The sequence below is a fragment of the Bos grunniens genome, chromosome 17 (genome assembly GCF_055505025.1).
Source record: "Bos grunniens cultivar Pamir isolate PY7600 chromosome 17, Bosgru_T2T1.0, whole genome shotgun sequence".
In the NCBI taxonomy this organism is placed as follows: Eukaryota; Metazoa; Chordata; class Mammalia; order Artiodactyla; family Bovidae; genus Bos; species Bos grunniens.
The window spans coordinates 52,727,692-52,743,149 of record NC_141181.1 but is presented as its reverse complement, the minus strand read 5'-3'; the positions used below and the strand labels follow the sequence as shown (position 1 = coordinate 52,743,149).

Here is a 15,458-nt window from a genome sequence, read left to right as displayed (position 1 = left end):
CTTGTCCTGACCACCCTCCCCATGCACATGGGAGCTGCTCCACCTCCCACCAACCATGCAACTCTCAGAGGATGCTCACTGAACTTTATGACCCTAGAGAAGACAGTCCCCTCAGAAATCAAACCTCCAGGGACTTCCCTGGTGGTCCTGTGGCTAAGACTTTGCATTCCCAACGCAGGGGCTCCAGGTTCGATCCCCACTCAGGGAACTAGATCCCACATGCTGCAACTGAGTGTCTGAATGCTGCAATTAAAAATCCCGCATGCTGCAACTGAGACCCAGAGCAGCCAAATAAATATGTTTTAAAAAAGGAAATCAAACCTCCAAGATCCTTCCGACTCCCATGCTCAAGCATCCGCATGCACAACACACTCACCTCAAGGCCCATGACCCTGGGTCTCCCCTTCCCCTGGGCGTCAGCCCCTTCCGGCTTTACAGCTCCTCTTTACCACCCACCCCCGACCCAGGACACTCTCCTGCTGATCATTACTCATTGCCTGGAACCACTTTTCTAATCACTTTCCGGCACACCTGACTGGCAGCAAGACCTAAGCCTGGATGACTACAATGACCTCCCTTTTCTTCAGTGTCTGTATTTTTACAGCTGAGCTTTGCGGGAAAGAAGCTGCCTGCCTGTGTAGACTGGGACATCATCAGAGAATCGCTATCTCAAGTGGACACCCGACACTGGCTGCCAACACGTCTTGCTATAATCAAGGAGCTCCGATTCACCAAATATGACTATCTGACACCCTCTCCACTCTCCTCAAACCCCTCGCCCCAGGCTTGACTGTCAGGTGATAACCACCCATCACACTCCAGAGAGAAAACAGAAACCAGGAGACAGGAACTCCTGTCTTCCTCTCTCTGCGCCTTTTCACAACCAAACTTTTTTAAAAGGGTTGTCTCATCTATTTTCATTTCAATCCCAGTCATTCCTCTTCCCCTCAGTTTTTAAATGAAGAATCATTTCAAACATTTTTAGAAAATTACAAAGAGTACCATAACAAGCACTCGCCCATAGTTTTAACAAATGCTACCATCTTACCATATGTGTTTTTAAGACATAAAAAGCATATTTCTGGTTGTTTACATTTTTAAAATTACATAAAAGGCATAAGGTACACATCCTTTTAATGCTTTTTCTACTCAACATTCTGTATGAGACATACGCATGTTAATACATATATAAACCTCTACCATTTTAATCATTTACCCACAGTATGACTGTATCACAAGTTATTTACCCTTTCCCCTCTTGGTGAATGTTTAGTTTTCAATGTACTCCCTTTTCAGCAATGCTATAATAAACATACACAAGAACTTCTCTAAGGTAAACATCTATTGTATGTGTGCTCAGGTGCTCAGTTGTATCTGACTCTTTGCAACCCCTTGGACTGCAGCTCACCAGGTTCCTCTGCCCATGAATTTCCCAGGCAAGAATACTGGAGTGGGTTGCCATTTCCTACTCCAAAGATTGGTGAAAAAGTAATTGAGATTTTGCATTGCTGAACCCTGCCTTTTGGATACTGGAATACCTTCTTAAATGTGGTTATGTTATACATAATTTTAATGCACATTTTTTTTGCTAATGACTTATTACTTGCTGTTTATATTTATTTTAGACTATAGAAATGATGTTAGATGAAAAGCAAATTCAAGTGACTTTTTTTTTTTAATTCAAATTCAAAATGGGTTGTAAAGCACTGGAGACAACGTGCAACACCAACGATGCATTGGGCCCAGGAACTGCTAAGGAAAGTACAGTGCAGCGGTGATTCAAGAAGTTCTGCAAAGGAGACAAGAGCCTTCAAGATGAGGAGCGCAGTGACCAGCCATTGGAAGCTAACAACCAACTGAGAGCCATCACTGAAGCTGATCCTCTTACAACTACACAAGAAGCTGCCAAAGAATTCAATGTCGCAAGTGAAAGGGCTTCCCTGGTGGCTCAGCTGGTAAAGAGTCTGCCTGCAGTGAGGGAGACCTGGGTTTGATCCCTGGGTTGGGAAGATCCTCTGGAGAAGGGAATGGCTACCCACTCCAGTATTCTGGCCTGGAAAATTCCATGGACTGTACAGTCCATGGGGTAGCAAAGAGTCGGACATGACTGAGCGATTTTCACTTTCACTGGCATTTGAAAGCAAATTGGAAAGATGAAAAAACTCACTGAGTGAGTGCCTCATGAGCTCACTGCAAATCTAAAAAGTTGTCGTTTTGCAGTACCGCTTTCTCTTATTCTACACAACAGTGAACCATTTCTCATAGGATTGTGACATGCGACAAAAAGTGGATTTAATACACCCAGTGACGACCAGCTCAGTGGATGGACCGAGAAGCAGCTCCAAAGCACTTCCCAAAGCCAAACTTGCACCAAGAAAAGGTCATGGTCACTGTGTAGTGGTCTGCTGTCCGCTTGGTCCACTACAGCTTTCTGAATCCCAGGGAAAGCATTGTATCTGAGAAAATCGATGAGATACTCCAAAAACTCAAAGCCTGTAGCTGGTACTGGTCAATAGAATATGCCCAATTCTTCTCCAAGACAATGTCCAACCACGTGTAGCACAACCAACACTTCAAAAGGTAAACAAATCGGGCTACGAAGTTCTGCCTCATCCACCATATCCACCTGACATCTCGCCAACCAACTATCACTTCTTCAACCATCTCCACAACTTTCTGCAAGGAAAATGCTTCCACAACCAGCAGGAGGCAGAAAATGCTTTCTGCTGCTGCTGCTGCTAAGTCGCTTCAGTCGTGTCCGACTCTGTGCGACCCCATAAATGGCAGCCCACCAGGCCCCCTCATCCCTGGGATTCTCCAGGCAAGAACACTGGAGTGGGTTGCCACTTCCTTCTCCAATGCATGAAAGTGAAAACATAAAGTGAAGTCGCTCAGTCGTGTCCGACTCCTAGCGAGCCCATGGACTGCAGCACCAGGCCCCTCCGTCCATGGGGTTTTCCAGGCAAGAGTACTGGAGTGGGGTGCCATTGCCTTCTCCGAAATGCTTTCCGAGAGTCTGACAAATCCCAAAGCATGGATCTCTACACTACAGGAATAAACACACTTATTTCTCGTTGGCAAAAATGTGTAACAGTCCCTATTTTGATTAATAAAGATGTGTTTGAGCCTAGTTATAATGATTTATCTGGAGGAGGGCATGGCAATCCACTCCAGTATCCTTGCCTAGAGAATCCTATGGACCGAGGAGTGTGGTGGGCGACAGTGCATAGGATCACAGTCGGACATGACTGAAGCGATTAAACACATGATGACTTAAAATTCACAGTCCAAAACTGCAAGTACTTGTGTACCAATCTAATAACTAGCATCCTATTTCTTCTGCAACTAGTTTTTTGTTGTTGTTCCATATTATGTTAAGATTAAACCAAAAAACAAACAAACAAACAAACAAAAAAGATTAAACCACATTGAGTCTAGTTCAGGAGTGGGCAAATTTTTTCAGTAAACAGCCAAATAATAAATATTTTAGGTGTTATCAGCCAGATAGACTCAGTCCCAACTACTCACCTTTGCCACTGTAGCACAAAGCAGCTATAGACAGCATGTAAGTGAATAAACTTGGATGTGAGCCAATCAAACTTTATTTATGGACACTAAAAACTGAATTTCATATAGTTTTCATGTATCATGAAACTTTCCCCCCCCCCGAAAAATTAAAAACAAAAACCATTCTGTGCTCACAGACCCTACAGAAACAGGCATAGGCCTGGATTTGGCTAGGGAGCTGTCGCTTGTCAACCCCTGATCTAGTCTGTATATGGTCATGCTGAGCAATATTATGCATAAATGTATCACAATACACTGACATTACAGCTGTTAGACATCCAGGTTGTTTTCACTTGCTCTTCATTCAGTACATTCCCAACTGGCTTCCGCTTCTATGGCTCTACATAAATGGCTCTCCAGGTCATCAAGAACCCCCAGCTTGCAAATGCAAGGGACACTCAGTCTTTATCTCACTGGTTCTCATGGTAGCTGCTTCAGTCTTCTTCCTGTTTTTTAGCAGCTATTTCTCAGTTTCCTTTTCCAGCTCCTTCTCTACCCAAAACCACAACACTGGAGCTCTTCAGAGCTCTGACCTGGACTCACTTGTCACTACACACACCCATCCATCCAATAACTTTAAGCGCCACCTACAAAGACAAAACTCTAGTATTTGTAACTCCAGTCTTCTTTCTGCACTCCAAATGCAAATTTATCATCCCCTGCTTGAGTTCCACTTGGAATTCACATGAATCTCACACTAAAATATTCAAGATGGAAATTCTGATCTTTACTTCATGGTCTGCTCTTCGCATCTCTTCCCTGGTTCAATGTGACACCCTTGGCTGTTTAAGACAGAAACAAAGGTTTTACCTGGCCTTATCTGAAACCTCCCTTTCTTACGCTCCATCCAACTCATAACTATGTTCTGTGGCTTCTACCTCCAGAATTTTCTCAAATCCTTCCCCTCTACCCATTTCTGTGGCCACAACCCAGCTAATACCATCTCTCTCCAAGTCCTTCAAGAGTCTAATTAGTCTGCTTCTACTCTTTTCCCTTCCTTATGGCAGGTTCACTGAACAAAAGTATAAAATGACACCATTTTACTATACAAAAAGCCTTCAAAGGTGCCCCAATGGACTTAGAGTAAAACCCAAACCCTTGTGTATGATGGGAACAGTAAGGCCACACAAGCCTCCTCTGGGTTCTTCAAACATAAAACTAAGCTCTCTCCTTCCTCAGGACTCAGCAAGACCACTGTCTCTGTCTGGAACACTCCCTCCCTTCCACACCTCTCTCCTGAAGGACTCCAAACACGTCTTACCTCTCAGCTTACATGTCCCTTCCTCAGAAAGGCCTTTCCCCCCAGGCAAACCTTAGTCCTTCCTTTTGTTCAATCTCAAACATCCAACTTCAGTTATTTACATATTTTTTTCTTTAAATAATCCATTATGTCCCACATAAAATAGATTAGTAAAAATTTAGAAAAAGTTTCTCCTTTGACAATTATAACTTAAAAAGGTTAACACAATTTAAAATTTTTGTGATAAAACATCAATATTAGGAAGTTATAATCTACTCTTTATTACTTTTTTTACATCAAAATCATAATAAAAAACAATTCAAATTATGAAAAAACTTACTCTGTAAATGTATCATCAAGATAATGTTCTTAGCTTATAACAAAGCTAATCTGGAAAAACTAAAAAGAAAAATTCACATAACCTAACGCAGATCCATCATCATAAGTTTTTCATTAACACAGGAATGAAATTTATGGAAGTTAAGAGCTACGGCAACTCACTCCAATATTCTTGCCTGGACAATCCCACGGACAGATGAGCCTGGTAGGCTACAGTCCATGGGATCGCAAAGAGTTAGACATGACTGAGCATTTGAGCACAAGGGCTAACACACCTTTTGAGATGTTGTAGTCCAATGTCCTTGATTTTACAGATTATAAGATTGAGCTCCAAAAAAATTAAGTGATTCATCTGAGGTCACACAGCTGGGCAGAGTCAAAAACCAAAAACCATCCCAATTCTCCTCAGTCCCAATTTGCTTCTACTACTTCCTCCTTTTGGCAAATGCCTCTGCGTAAGAGTTTTCATAATATCTAACAGTAAGATGCTTTCACACATAAGATCTGTGATGACATTTAACCCTGTCTTCCTCATGATTTACACAGGTGAGTGTCTCAGTTCAATTACAGGCTTTACCTATTACTAGTTTCATAGAGATTAAATGAAGTAACTTACTTGGCATGTGAGGGTCTCATGGGAGTTTTAGAATTATGACGAAGACTTAACATATTTTCATGCTCTACTTGCTTGACTTGAGCTTCAAGTTTTGAAATTGTCCTAATTCAAAAGCAGTAAAATAAATTAAGTACATTTCAACAAGCTTAAAATACAGCTCAATTATAAATTACTTATTTAACAGACATTTCTACGAAAGGGGTGACAAAAGAGATGCAAATCCATATAACTTTTTCATAGTACAATGTCACATTAAACTTTAAGAAGCTGAACAAAATCAGGGAGAATAAATAGAAAGGCAAATAGAAAAAAATCCTACAAAGGAGTATTTCATATGCTATAACTAAAGGAAAAGGGAACAACAAATGCATTTAATACAGCAAGTAGAAAAAAATTTAGAAATTTGACTACAGATAAAACAGTACAAATTAAATAAAAATAAAATTCAAGCAATCAAATAAACTGCAATTCGCAAATAAACTGCAAAAGATGTTTAATTCTAACAGGTATGTGACTTGTACAAAATACACACAGGTTAGGCTCTCACAAAAGAGAAAGCAGGCTTGCCATCCAAAGCAGCCCTATTAACAAGAACTTGCTTTCTGAACAACTCTCAACTTACAGGCAGCTCATCTAATTTGTGCCATGCTCAGAATAACAGCTTATCTTCAAGTTCACCAACAGAAAATAAGTACTATGGCCAATTAATTATTTTGAGGCTTATCTTTGCATTCTTTCTGTTCTTTTAAAACTTTTGAATATGTCTTTATCTCATCTTTCAAATTTAGATTCTTACCTACTCTGTTGCAGGGAAGGTTTGAGAAAGAAAGCTCTAACAAGGCTGATTGTGTATACCAATCTGATAACAAAACTATCCCTAGAACTGAACACTTCACAGAAAAGACTTGAGCAGACAAGAAAGCTACCCAGTACTTCTGTTCTTTCCAATGAGAAGTCCTTAAGAGTATGGTAAAATCTCTAAATAAGGGACATCATTAATCTCCAAACACAAAAATACACTCTGAAGCCAATTAGAAATATCTAATCATGGCCATAGGGACCATTTACACACTGTGCCTTACCTAATTAAGCAAATCAGATCATGAATAAGTCCCCGAACCTGGTCTTTAAGAAATATATAACCACAAAATTGGTGTGAATACTATTTTCTTTTTGGAGCACAAAAATAATTCGGTGAATTAGACTACTTCCTAAAATTCTTTTCAATGACTTAATATCACTTACACTTTACCTATGCTAAGAAAATGCATAATGTTTAAGCACGTGCACACCTTGTGGGCACAGCCACCGATGTATTCTAATTATTTTAAAATCTTCGGCTAAAATCAAATGTATTTCCAGGTGATGGGAAGATGAGGATAAAATCTAATCTCAAAGTGCTTAAAAATCCTTAAGAAAGGGTTTTCTTTCCCATCATTTTCAATCTAGACACATATTTAAGGGCTCAAAGAACAATTAAAAGGTTTTTGCTTATTAGTAAGATAATAGATTTTACCTTTTCAAATCAGAAATCTGAGTATGTGCATCAAGCAATTTGTTCTCAGTTATATTTAATGTATCCTATGAAAATAAAGAAAAAATTCAGATAAGTGAAGACAAATATTTAGATGTATTCCTCTTAAGATGCATAATATAAAACTAATCCAAAAGAGAACTATAAAGAAAATTATGCATAATCAGCAAGTCTGGCATCAACCAGAGAAAATACACATAACACAAAGAAAGAAATGAGACAGCAAACACTGGTTTAATCAAATAGCTGTGTGTAAGTTCCCTTTTTAATAAAAGTGAAGTAAAGTGAAGTCACTCAGTCATGTCTGACTCTTTGCGACCCCATGGACTATAGCCTACCAGGCTCCTCCATCTATCGGATTTTCCAGGCAAGAATACTGGAGTGGGTTGCCATTTCCTTCTCCAACAGATCTTCCCGACCCAGGGATCGAACCCAGGTCTTCTGCGTTGCGGGCAGATGCTTTACCATCTGAGCCACCGGGGAAGCCCCATCCAAGTACTAACCAGGGCCAACCCTGCTTAGCTTCCGAGATCAGATGAGATCTGCCATGTTCAAGGTGGTATGGCCGAAAAAAAGGGTATGGCCCCTTTTTAATAAATAAAGCCTATTAAGCTTTGCTTGATTAGAAACAATCGGTGTCAAAATTAACATTTTTAAACACAAACTGACTGAAACCTCAGTAAATGGAAAAACTAAAACCTGTAATGATGAGATTTCAGCTGTAACGACTAGCCCCTGAAACCCCAGACATCCTGGCTACCAAGCTGTGCTGGCCTTTTCATTAACCTTGGATAATCACAACCCTGCATTTTATGCAACAGAATTACTTGAACCTCAATTACTTATTGTGGAGTTTCAGTGAATTAGAAATTGTAGATCCCAAACAGAGTTTTAATTATAAGAATTCAAACATAGATTACTCAACCCCACAAAAAGCTACTGTTTTGCAACACAAAACTTTGTATCTAAATAGTATTAATTATGTGCATTTGTATGGTATTTTACACTCTTCTAAAAACTTCATCTCATCTCATATGAAGCAACCATTCAATAAATATTTTTTAAATTAACAAATGTAACAAACTTGTGAGTTCAAGGGCAGATATTTGGAAATAAGGATACTGACACAGAGAGGATAAGTCTAGTTCAAATAGCCAGATGGGCACAAAGGAGGGGAGAAAAAAGGGAGACAGTCAGATCTCCTGACTTCCAAACTGATGCGTCTGCCCCACAGGAAGTTCAGAACATGAATCATTGACCATTACCTTTACTCTTTCGTGTTCTTTTCCAAGGGACTCATACTCTCCTAAAAGCTACAAGGAAAAACAAAAGAATTGCATCACAAGATTAAATATTATAACATCAGTGGAGTCTATAAAAACCTATAAAATCACTGCCCATACTCTTCAAAGATGCTAGTGTCATGAAAGGACAACGTTAACACATTGTTTCAGATTAAAGGCAATTAAAAAAAGCAGAAACAAAAAAGGAAAAAAAAGAGATGAATGAGGGAATTCCCTGGTGGTTCAGTGGTCAGGCCTCCCATAAGCTGCACAGTGTGGCCAAAAATAAACAGTCACATGTGGCTAGCAGCGATCATGTTAGAAGGCACAGTTCTATAAAATAGTCTGTGATCTTCAAAGAATTTGAAGGTTATAAAAGAAAAACAAAAACTGAGGAAGTGCTCCAGATTAAAGGAGATAAAAGAGATATGACTCAATACAGTATGTAGTCTTGGATCACATCCTGAACAAGGGAAAAGAGATCTGTTATCTCTTTATACCAAAAGTATAACTAACATTTATGGTATAACTAACATTTATAGTATAATTCACAAAAATTGAATGGAGCATATAAATTAAATAAGAGTACTGTACTGGGAAACACAAAGTTTTTGAGGCAGAAGCCCAGTGTGTCTCCCTTTGCCTGCCACAGCTATCCTTTCCTACTTCACCCTCTCAAAAGATTACTGTACTAATGTTAATTTCCTAATTTTGCTACAGTTATATAAAAGACTGTCTTTGTTCTTAAGATATATACCTCGAAGTATTTAGAGATAAAGGTGCATTATATCTCTAACTTACTCTCAAATGGTTTAGGAAAAATATTTTTTTCAATCATTTAACTACATGTGGACAGAATGATAAAACACATAAGATGTTATTCAGAATCTAGGTGAAGGGTATATGGAAATTCTTTATACAATTTTTGCAACTTTCTGTAAGTCTGATGTTATGTCAAAAAGTACAAGAAATTTTAAAAACTAGGAGCTCATGTACTCACACACACTAAAATTATACTATCAATACATTAAGAATAATAATAACCAAACAATATAAAGTTCTAATAAAATACAGCACACTGACAGAGTGTTCATATGCACGCCCCCCTGAAACTTTACTAAAATGACTGTAAAAGAATAAAAAACATAGTGCTTGCTAATACGACATGCTGAAAACGATACTTTACTTCTATGATTTTCCTCCTAATAACCCCCGGTCTGATGATGAGAAAAACATCAGTCAACTCTCAAGGGACATCCTGCAAAACATCTGCCCAGACCTCAAAACTGTCAAGGTCATGAAAGAGGAGGGACGTCTGAGAAACTGCCACGGCCAAGAGGAAGCTATGCAGATGGGATGGCTAAATGTGACCTGGTCTCCTGGAGGGAGTCCTGGAGCAGAAAAGGAACATGAGGAGAAAACAAGGAAATCTAAATAAACCGTTGAATTTATTAATAATGCATCAAAATGTTCATTAATTGTGGCCAAGGTACCATACAAATGCAAGATGCCAAAAACAGGGGAAATGGTGTGGGGCATATGGGGACACTCTACTGTCTCCTCAGTTTTTCTGTAATTCTAACTATTTCTAAAAAATAAAACTTTTTTTTTTAAATATAAAGTGGGGTTGTAACTATAAACATTTTCAGATATGGAAGACCTCAAAATTTGTCTCATGCTTCTTTTTCTCAGGAGATGTACACTAGCAAAACAGAAGATGTAGAACCTATACAAAATGACAGATGCAGTACAGAAAAGAAGGAAAGACAACTCCCAGGATGATGACAAGGCAAGCCCTACAAATCTGTATATCAAACCTCAGAGCAATCAGTTCAGACTGAAGCAAGGATACTAGGGAGGCAGGCAAGGGGAAAGGAAGTGCTATGCATGTTTAAAAAAACAAAACAAAACTAAGCAGATTAAAAATAAAGCAATTACTAAATTAAGGAAAAATATAATAAAAGTTGGAAGAGAAAGGAAATAAAATCACTGAACATTGCAGTTTAGCTCTGAAAAATATTTATATAGACATAAGAAATACTGAATTCTAATCCACCTATAAATAATATATTGTATTTAAAATCTAAGATACCACTGATCAGAAATTATACTATTTAACCACTGATCAGAAATCGTACTATTTAATATTTACTAAAATACTAAGAGGGGGCTTCCCTGGTGGTCCAGTGGTTAAGAATCTGCCTTGCAATGCAGGGAACACCGGTTCAATTCCTGGTGCGGGAAGATCCCACATGCCATGTGGCAGCTAAGCCTGAGTGCCACAACTACGGAGCCTGCACTCTGGAGCCCGAGACTGCAACTATTAAACTCTGCAAGATGCAAGAAGAGAAGCCACCGCAATGAGACGCCCATGCACCGCAAGTAGAGAGTAGCCCTCACTCTCCACAACTAGAGAAAGCCCACGCAGCAGTGAAGACCCTGCACAGTCATAAAATGCTAAGAGGAAAAAACGCTGCCAATTAAAATAAGACACTATAGTGTAAAAATGTATTCCAATTTCAGAGTTGTTCAAATGTAAAAAATAAGCTTCTTAGAATCAATTTAACCACACTGGAAAAAGGGGGACAAGTGTTTGGGAGCCAATGGTGAAAGACAGCTAAACTGTAGACATCTTGCACAGAAGGAATTCAACATATAACATCTGAGACTGACAGGTAAAAGAAAAGAGAAATGTAAGTTTATTATTTAGAAACAGGGAGCAAAATTTCAGAAGAAATAACTGAAAAGGCTGAAAATAACGACCTCTAGGATAGAGGATTACAAATTAGGAAGAGGTGGAGAGACTGCTGTTTCTCATTTGAAATTTGACCATTTAAACCATTTACATGTATTATCTTCATGAAAATAAATGTTAAAAAACAAAGCAGCAAGAATCAAATCTAAAGCTACCAGAAAGAAAATTTCAACAGCCGGAAATACTTTCATATTTTTTATGTACTGTCACAAAAATATTAATAAAAACTTAAACTGAAAAAACCTGAAACTTAATCCATCTTTAATGTGATACAATTCTAAATTTTAAATGAAATTAAATCAAAATGAAAAATTATATCAAGCCTCTTCTAAATCTGGTTCATTTTACCTTCCAGACACACAGATGTTGATTTAAGACCACTCAAAAGCTGCCCTGCTAGAGACCAAAAGGCGTGGGAGTGACACCATAGTTCTGAAAGCCCTGACTTCCTGTTTCAAGATAAGACCCAACCGACTCGACCAGAAAGGTATACAGATATTTGCAGCAACAGCAAAGTCATGTAAAGCGAAAACAAACGTGAAATATGTCATAACAGCTTGTAAGACTACAAAACCTGAATCTACTTTTAGCCAACCACAGAACTGAGTTATCGGTGTCACTTACATCTTGAAACATTTTGTTTTCTTGTTTTAGTCTTGCTTCTTTATCATCTGAGAGTTTGTAAGCATTCTCAAATGCCTCCTCCAAATCCTGAAGTCTAGATTTCAGTCGAATAATGGTATTGTCTTTTTCTTTATTACTTGTTCTCATCTCTTCAATTCGTTCCTGCAGAATTTTGGAGGCACTGCTGGCTGCATTGAAGCGTTCTCTGAAATCACTCTACAAAACAAAGACAAGGATAATACGTTGTTTTCAATAATAATAATTAAAAAAAAAGAGGTCTCAATAGCAGCTAATAAACTGCGGACACTAAAATATAAAAACATATAAATGGAAATGAACACATTTGATATTCTGTTATATCCTAGGAATGGAGACTAGAAAGGATTACCCTACAGAATAATATAGAGAAAAGCACTGAGGCATTCTGATTCCAGGACTCACCTATAGACCACTTTAAAGAGGAAAAAAATCACCATGACTATCAGGAAACTGATTCTGAGAGCAAAACTGGAATTTTTTGCTTCACATTAATATTTATAGGGGGGAAAAAAGCATTTCTTACCATATTGTCTCATAATGAAAATAAAAGAAAATTCAAAATGCATCTGATCTGTTAATATTCATTCAATAATCATTAATTGCAAATCCACCAGGCACCAGGTTACCAGGGTGCTAGAAATGTAAGATTAACAGAACCGTCCCTGACTTCATGAAGTTTATAGTTTAGGCGGTGCCTGCGTGTGCATGCATGCTCAGTCACTCAGTTGTGTCTGACTCTTTGCAACCCTATAGACTGTAGCCGCCAGGCTCCCTCCTCTGTCCATGGGATTTTCCAGGCAAGAATCCTGAAGTGGGTTGCCATTTCCTCCTCCGGGGATCTTCCTGACCCAGGGGATAGAACCCACATCTCCTGCAGGCAAATTCCTTACCACTGAACCAAATGGGAAGCCACAGTTTAGGAGACAAAGATAACTAAATAAACATCAAAGACACAGAAATAATGTCTAGAATATAACTGGCATTTTCCAGCAAAACATTGTTTGTAAAATTACACACAGAAGAACAAAACTTGGCAGTACATGGGGGAAAAAAACAAGTTATTTAAGAGGAAAAGGTTAAGCACTCCTACTTATATATCTAAAAAACTGAAAATATGTCCATATAAAATCTTGTATACACATGTTCACAGCACTATCATTTATAATAGCCAAAAAAGTGAAGACAACCCACCTATCACCTGATGGATAGATAAACAAAATGTGGCGTAGCCATACCACAGAGTACTACTCAACTATGAAAGAGTGACATACTGGCCCATGCTACCCTATGGATAAACCTTGAAAACCTGATGCCAAGGGAAAGCAGCCAGACACACACGGTCACATATGATGTGATTCCATCTACACCAAATACCCAGAATAGCTAAACTCATAGATACAGAAAGCAGAGTAATGGCTGCTTATGGCTGAAAGAGTATGTATGTGAATGGCGGGGATGGCTAAAGGGGTTTGGTATTTCTTTTTAAGGCAGAAAAAACTTATAAAATTAATTATGGTGATAGGTGCATAAATTTGTAAATATACTAAAACCCACTGAATTGTACACTTTAAAAGCATGAGTTTTATAATGTCCAAATTATATCCCAATTAAAAAATAAAATTTTTAAAGGGTAAAATTTGTAGTTATCATATGAAGCTAGCAGCATTCAAAACGGAATCTTAACAAGAAATCCTAAAGGAGAAGACAAGCAACATATAATGCTTTTATAAAAATATTCATTTGTCTCTAAAGTTCAGTTAATAAAAAAGCTTACATTTTTAAACATTTAGCCACTAGAACAATGACCAAAAATACCACTTACCACTTCTCTTTCCAGTAAGTTATTCTTATTTTCAAGTGTTCTCACACGACTAGTAGCTTCATTCAGAGCACTCTCTAACTGGCCACATCTAAAAAAAATATTGAAACAAAACAATCAAAAGCAATATCCTTTCTCTTAAAAGTGTCAGAAAAATCTGATTCTCTAGTATATTACATAAAACAAATTTTCCAATGTTAGCCAAGACTAAGGATGCCATTTTAGTAAAATATATCCCAATGAACCTGATATTATAACATTCAGGGAATATTAAAAATGATATGAAAAAATCTTGAAGAATTATTAGGTGAAAAAAGCAAGATATGAACAGGTTTTTGTATATTCAGATTCACAGCAGCATAATTCACAATAGCCAAAAGATGGAAGCAATTTAAGTGTCCACCAAGGGATGAATGGATATAAACAAAAGGCAGTGTGTATGTGTGTGTGTATACATGCAATGGAGTATTATTCAGGCTTAAAAAGGAAGGAAAACTCTGACATATGCTACAACATGGATGAACCTCAAGGACTCAGTATGCTGAGTGAAATAAACCAGACACAAAAGGACAAATACTGTGATTCCATTTATACAAGGTACCCAGAAGCATCAAATTAATAGAGACAAAGTAGAATGCTGGTTGCTGGGGCTGGAGGGAGGAGTCATGGGGAGTTATTGTTTAATGAGTACAGACGGACAGATTTGCAGGCTAAAACAAGTTCTGGAAATGGATACTGGTGATGGTAGCCCAACAACGGGAAGGCACAAAGCCAGTGAACTGTACACTTAACGTGATACAGACGACTGCATAAGACAGCTCAATCTTTGTCATGAAAAAAATTTATACATGCATATACATTTTTATTTCTAAAAGGATGCAAAAAATTAAGTCTAGGATGTGAGAACAGAAGATGGGTAGAAAGACTTCATATTATATCCTTCTATATTATTTCAAATTAGCATGAATGTCAGTATTCTTATAATGAAGGACATTCTTTGTAAAGCTAATTATCATAGGACATGAAAATAACAAAATACACAGAAGAATTCGGTTACCATTTTGACTCAGTGTTTAATGATGCATTGTGAATAATAGCTAGTATTTATTGGACACTGGCTACATACTCAGTCTATGTTAAGCACTTTGCATTCATCCTCACAATCCTGTGAGTCAGGACTGCTATCATTCCCACTTTACAAATGTGAATACAGAGACACAGAAGTCAAGTTCCTCCTGAGCCATACTAGGATTCCGAGCAAGGCAGTCTGGCTCCAGAGTTCAGGTTCCTATCCACTATGCATCGATAACCTCAGATATGCAGATGACACCACCCTAAATGACAGAAAGCGAAGATGAGCTAAAGAGCCTCTTGATGAAGGTGAAAGAAGAGAGTGAAAAAGCTGGCTTAAAACTTAACATTCAAAAAACTAAGATCGTGGCATCCGGTCCCATCACTTCATGGCAAATAGATGGGGAAACAATGGAAACAGTGATAGACTTTATCTTCTTGGGCTCCAAAATCACTGCAGGTGGTGACTGCAGGCATGAAGTAAAAAGATGCGTGCTCTTTGGAAGAAAAGCTATGACAAACCTAGAAAACCTATTAAAAAGCAAAGACATTACTTTGCCAACAAAGGTCC

General features: G+C 38.2%; 1 protein-coding gene across 40 annotated transcripts in view; it reads right to left on the bottom strand.

Annotated features, from left to right (window-relative positions):
- Positions 1 to 15,458, bottom strand: part of MPHOSPH9 (M-phase phosphoprotein 9) — a 55,572-nt gene that overhangs the window by 14,187 nt on the left and 25,927 nt on the right. For 38 of the 40 annotated variants that reach the window (XM_086347393.1, XM_086347401.1, XM_086347408.1 and 35 more), the window contains 5 exons: positions 13,820 to 13,907; positions 11,959 to 12,174; positions 8,562 to 8,609; positions 7,279 to 7,343; positions 5,763 to 5,864 (listed from right to left, as the gene is read on the bottom strand). In XM_086347393.1, the coding sequence (XP_086203519.1) occupies positions 5,763 to 5,864; positions 7,279 to 7,343; positions 8,562 to 8,609; positions 11,959 to 12,174; positions 13,820 to 13,907 (519 nt within the window). The remainder of the gene's footprint in view (positions 1 to 5,762; positions 5,865 to 7,278; positions 7,344 to 8,561; positions 8,610 to 11,958; positions 12,175 to 13,819; positions 13,908 to 15,458) is intronic. The other 2 variants (XM_086347398.1, XM_086347405.1) reach the window with 1 other exon arrangement.